The 5052-nt window shown below is 34.7% G+C and overlaps 1 protein-coding gene across 2 annotated transcripts; it reads left to right on the forward strand.

Moving 5' to 3' along the window:
• The first annotated feature begins 2015 nt into the window (after positions 1-2015).
• Positions 2016-4532, forward strand: LOC18031816 (regulatory protein NPR5). 2 transcript variants are annotated; one of them, XM_024182666.1, is made up of 3 exons: positions 2016-2776; positions 3302-4034; positions 4209-4532. In XM_024182666.1, exons 1-3 carry the CDS (start codon positions 2303-2305, stop codon positions 4346-4348), a joined length of 1347 nt encoding a protein of 448 aa, XP_024038434.1. In that variant the 5' UTR covers positions 2016-2302; the 3' UTR covers positions 4349-4532. The 2 variants fall into 2 exon arrangements, with proteins under 2 accessions (XP_024038434.1, XP_006421265.1); XM_006421202.2 differs by having other exon boundaries at positions 3302-4532.
• The last annotated feature ends 520 nt before the right edge of the window (positions 4533-5052 follow it).

The following is a 5052-nucleotide window of genomic DNA, read 5'->3' on the forward strand; positions in this document are numbered from 1 at the left end:
AAGCTAAGACCCTAGTATAAAAAGAGAAAAAAAAATGCCATGTCTGCAATAGAGAGACATCATCAAAGAAGTGAAGAAAGAAAGAAGAAGAAGAAAGAAAAGAAAAGAAGAAGAGAAGGAAACAAAAAAGCCATTCTTCTTAGTTTAGTCATGAACAAAACCAGAACGGAATTTATGAGATCAAAGTTGTGTCAATTGAAACAATTATTGTGCTGAGATAGGATTGGAGTAAAGTTCGATTCTTGATTTTTGTTAATTGTTATAGAGAACCATGATAAGATAATAGTAGTAGAAGTAGAAATATAAAATATTGTAAGGAAATATGTTGATTGTTTGAAAAATCATAGTAATTTGTACAAACTAATTTTGATTTTCCAAATACTGTCAACATATGTTCATGCAAAATCTTAGATTTATACTTCTACTACTATAATCTACTCATGCTTCTCTATAACAATTAATAAAAATTAAGAATTGAAATTTACCTCCAATTTTCTCTTTCAACACAATACCCGTTTCAATTGACACAACTTTGATCTCATTAATTCCCCTCTTGTTGTGACTGAACTAAGAAGACAAATTTTTACTTCTTCTTTCCTTCTTTCACTTATTTGCCGATATCTCTCTCTCCTGTGGAGATGACATTTTTTTTTTAATACAAGGGTATTAGGGTTACTAAGGGATGATAAAAGACTAAAATATTTTAATTTAGTGAAATGATTAAAATAACCCAGAAAAATTAGGGGTATTTTAACTCCATTGAATCATTGATCTTTTGAAATTCAATGAGTTGACACAATTAAATGTTATTTTTTATTTAAATATTTAAATTTTATAATATCAATTACTCAAAATTTATGTTAAAATTTTAAGTAAAAATAGCTCAACTAATAACATTATTTGTCCACGACTATGTGATGTGCGATCATATTTATCAAAAAGAAAATTAGCATCTAGAAATGACAATGACAAAAACAGAGATAAATCCATACCAATTTACAATGAAATTTTAACAAGCTTTTGTGAATTTGTTAAATTAAATATAATATAGAGTACTTCATTCGTAGCTTAACCACACAGAAAATGAACAAAGAAGAATAATTAAAAAAAATTGAGGGGGAAATGATTCCAATCGAAACTTTTAAAATGATTAGAAAATCCTAAAATATATACGTGTCCTAATCACAACCTCATAACTCATGTGATCGAGCTATTATTTTGTACAGTTAATTAACTGAGTGATAAATTTTTTATTGTAATGGATTTGCAAAGCAGTCGTTAGAAGCTCATCAAAGCTTTAAATAATGGCCATGACCACATTAATTAAGTCTTGAAGTCAACACAATTAAGTCGTAAAGAATATCATGATTCCTTAACCTATTCTCATCTTATAATAATTATATACATTTTGAATAGCGAAACACGAGCTAATTACTCATTAACATAAATAATCTTACCAATGTCTCTAGGGGCTTGATTGTTTCCAACAGTTTTCTTAGCTGGCCATTTAAGTGTAAATCTTAAGAATAGAGGGAAAAAAAAAAAAACTTATCCACCTTTTTTTTTTAAAAAAAATATTATCAATCAAAATGCTTGAGAGAGTTTGACCGAATTAATTATAATGTTAAAAACAATTTTAAAGAGGCTTGCTCTTGTGAGACGTATTAATACTTGAGAAAGAAACTTTACTCTCTTAATAATAGTATTAAAGACAAAAGGAGGGGGCAGAACTTTCTTTGGAAACAAATCAAATTAAAATTACACGTAGAAAATTAAACTGGAGAAATTAGCTCAGTACACTAATAACATATAAACAACAGTAACGTTGAAGACAAGTCTTCATACAACATCCAATTAATTAACTACAAATTCCTTTTTCCACAATCATTTCTTTCTCTACCGGTCTCCCTCATTGATTCACTCTTAATTTAATTTGATTTTTCAATTATTAAATTAATTTGCCATCTTCTATTTTAAATAGCTCAGCCGCCCAGAATAGCCACCCATATTGCTCTCTCTCTCTCTCTCTCTCTCACTCACTCTCTCTCTCTCTCTCAAAATAGCCAACACCACAACACACACAACAACTATCCATCGAAGAAGCGAATCTCTCTCTCTCTGCCCTCAAAAACAATACAGTAACCATCATATATCATCCTTTGAGCAACAAAACCAAAAGCCTCTCAAATGAAAAATTCTATCTCTTATTATTATTATTAACTCTCTTTTTTCTCTTTCAAAATACAGCTTCCACATAACCCTAACAGAAAAAAAAAAGAGAAAAAGATATATAAGTGAGGAGATGACTCTTGAAGAATCATTAAGATCTCTCTCACTTGATTATCTAAACTTGCTGATCAATGGCCAAGCTTTCTCTGATGTGACTTTCAGTGTAGAGGGTCGCTTAGTACACGCACACAGGTGCATCTTGGCGGCTAGAAGTCTCTTCTTCAGGAAATTCTTTTGTGGACCCGACCCACCATCCGGACTTGACCCGGCTACTGCTTCCCGTATCAACCAAGGACCCCCCTCGCCGGCGTCCAGACCCACCGGTGTTATTCCGGTGAACTCAGTTGGTTATGAAGTGTTCTTGTTGCTTTTGCAGTTTCTTTATAGTGGTCAGGTTTCTATTGTGCCTCAAAAGCATGAACCGAGGCCTAATTGTGGTGAACGAGGTTGTTGGCACACTCATTGCACGTCAGCCGTTGATCTTGCTCTTGACACTCTTGCTGCCGCTAGATACTTTGGTGTCGAACAGCTTGCATTGCTTACTCAGGTTTTATTAATTTTTCATCCAGTACTTTCTCTGTCTTATGTTCTGTTGGTTAATTTTTTGTTCTGGTTTCTCAGAAATGGGTTTAGACTTTTATTTCTAGTTCTTGTTTATGTACTCCTTGAACTCTTTCTCTTTATAGTTTTTCTTTTTCATTAAGAGTTTTTATTAATCTTATTTTTCTTTTATATATATGTCAAACAATATCAATAAAAATACATATATATAGCTTTAATTAAGCTTATCTTGATTTCATGTACTATAAAAATTTTCAAGTTTCTGAATTGGGTATTGCTTATCTAAATGTTGCAAGCCCAAGACCTTCTATATTTAGATCTTGATCTACAGTCATGTCTTCCACAGTAAGCACACCAAATCTTTCCCAAAAATTTACTATCCTCATTTGGTGTTTTGTAAGATTGGAAAGCACCCATTACAAACATAAAAATGCAAGAAACATACACATTCTGCAATACCTTCCATTTTTTTCTCTAATATTGTTGTTTGTTTTTGGGTGAATTTCAACAGAAGCAATTGGCCAACATGGTAGAGAAAGCCTCAATTGAAGATGTAATGAAAGTGCTTATAGCTTCAAGAAAACAAGACATGCACCAACTTTGGACTACTTGTTCTCACCTTGTGGCCAAATCAGGCCTGCCACCAGAAGTGCTTGCAAAACACTTACCAATCGAAGTGGTGGCCAAGATCGAAGATCTCAGGCACAAATCATCACTTGCTCGCCGGTCCCTAATTTCCCATCACCATCATCACCACCACCACGATCTCTCCGCTGCCGCGGCTGCTGATCTTGAGGACCAAAAGATACGTCGAATGAGAAGGGCTTTAGACTCTTCCGATGTAGAACTCGTCAAGCTCATGGTAATGGGAGAAGGCCTAAATCTTGACGAAGCATTAGCACTTCATTACGCGGTCGAAAATTGCAGCAGAGAAGTGGTTAAGGCCTTGCTTGAGCTCGGAGCAGCCGACGTAAACTACCCGGCCGGGCCGGCGGGGAAAACACCACTTCACATAGCAGCAGAGATGGTGTCTCCGGATATGGTGGCAGTGCTTCTTGATCATCATGCTGACCCTAACGTAAGAACCGTTGATGGTGTGACTCCATTGGACATTCTAAGAACCCTAACTTCAGATTTCTTATTCAAAGGAGCTGTCCCGGGATTGACCCACATTGAACCAAATAAACTACGACTCTGTCTAGAGCTTGTTCAGTCAGCGGCTTTGGTTCTTTCCCGCGAAGAAGGTATTTTAAACGAGCCTTCTTCTTCTACTGCTACTGTTATATACCCACCGCCGATGAGCTGCTGCAGCGAAGAAGTACATAATAATAGTAGTAGCGGCAGTGCTACTATTAATAACAACAGCCTTAATTTAGATTCTTCAAGATTGGTTTATCTCAATCTTGGTGCTGGTACAGGTAATTCTGCTCATCATCATCATCATCAAATGGGGTCATCAAGAATGGACGGTGACGATGATTCAAGCCACCAGAGCCAAAGGGAAGCCGTTAATCGACATGATCCGAGTATTTACCATCACCACTCTCAGGAATTTTAGCCACCTAGCTAGCCAGCTCCATCCATCGACAGCAACTACAACTCTATATATATATATATATTCATATATATGATCGATATCTATTTCTCTAAATGAATATATGTCAATGGATGATGATGAATGAACAAAAGACAAGCAAGCACTGGAATTGAGTTATATAATACGCTTTTGTCAGTACTTTCTTTTTTCCTTTTTTTTTCACTTTTTTTTTTGGTTTTCTTTTTTTTGGTTTATTGGGATTTTGTTTATAGGCTTTGAATGATCATTGATAAGAAGTTGCAGTTTCATTGAAGATGGGATGATGAATGAGATGAGACAAGGAGAATCTGAGATTTTGCTCTCTGATGGATGGAGGAGAGAGACGCAGGTCAATCTTTTCAAACTCGGCCTGTCAACTCATTTGTATTTATTGATAACATCTAATATCATGGCCTATTAATTGTCACCTTTTATTTTTCTTGTCCCCTCACCCAACCTTCCATTATATATTATTATACGACATTTAACGTGATTTATGAGCATGTAAATGCATCTAGCTATTAAATACACATCATATAACGAATTTTATATAGAAGGAAGATAACGTAATTAAGGAGGCATATTTTTTGTTTTAAATGCTATATTCGTTTTTCTTTATAGGTTTTGTTTGGACATTAGTACTCCATATTCTATTGAGGCTAAGCTAATTAGCTGTCTTGCCCTTT

This window comes from Citrus clementina, unplaced genomic scaffold (assembly GCF_000493195.1).
Source record: "Citrus clementina cultivar Clemenules unplaced genomic scaffold, Citrus_clementina_v1.0 scaffold_9, whole genome shotgun sequence".
NCBI lineage: Eukaryota > Viridiplantae > Streptophyta > Magnoliopsida > Sapindales > Rutaceae > Citrus > Citrus x clementina.

Bases quoted from the DNA above. Each gene is read 5' to 3' on its own strand.
- LOC18031816 (XM_006421202.2), top strand. From the start codon at position 2,303: ATGACTCTTGAAGAATCATTAAGATCTCTCTCACTTGATTATCTAAAC. The intron at 2,777-3,301 runs GTTTTATTAATT...GAATTTCAACAG, and splicing joins AGCTTGCATTGCTTACTCAG to AAGCAATTGGCCAACATGGT.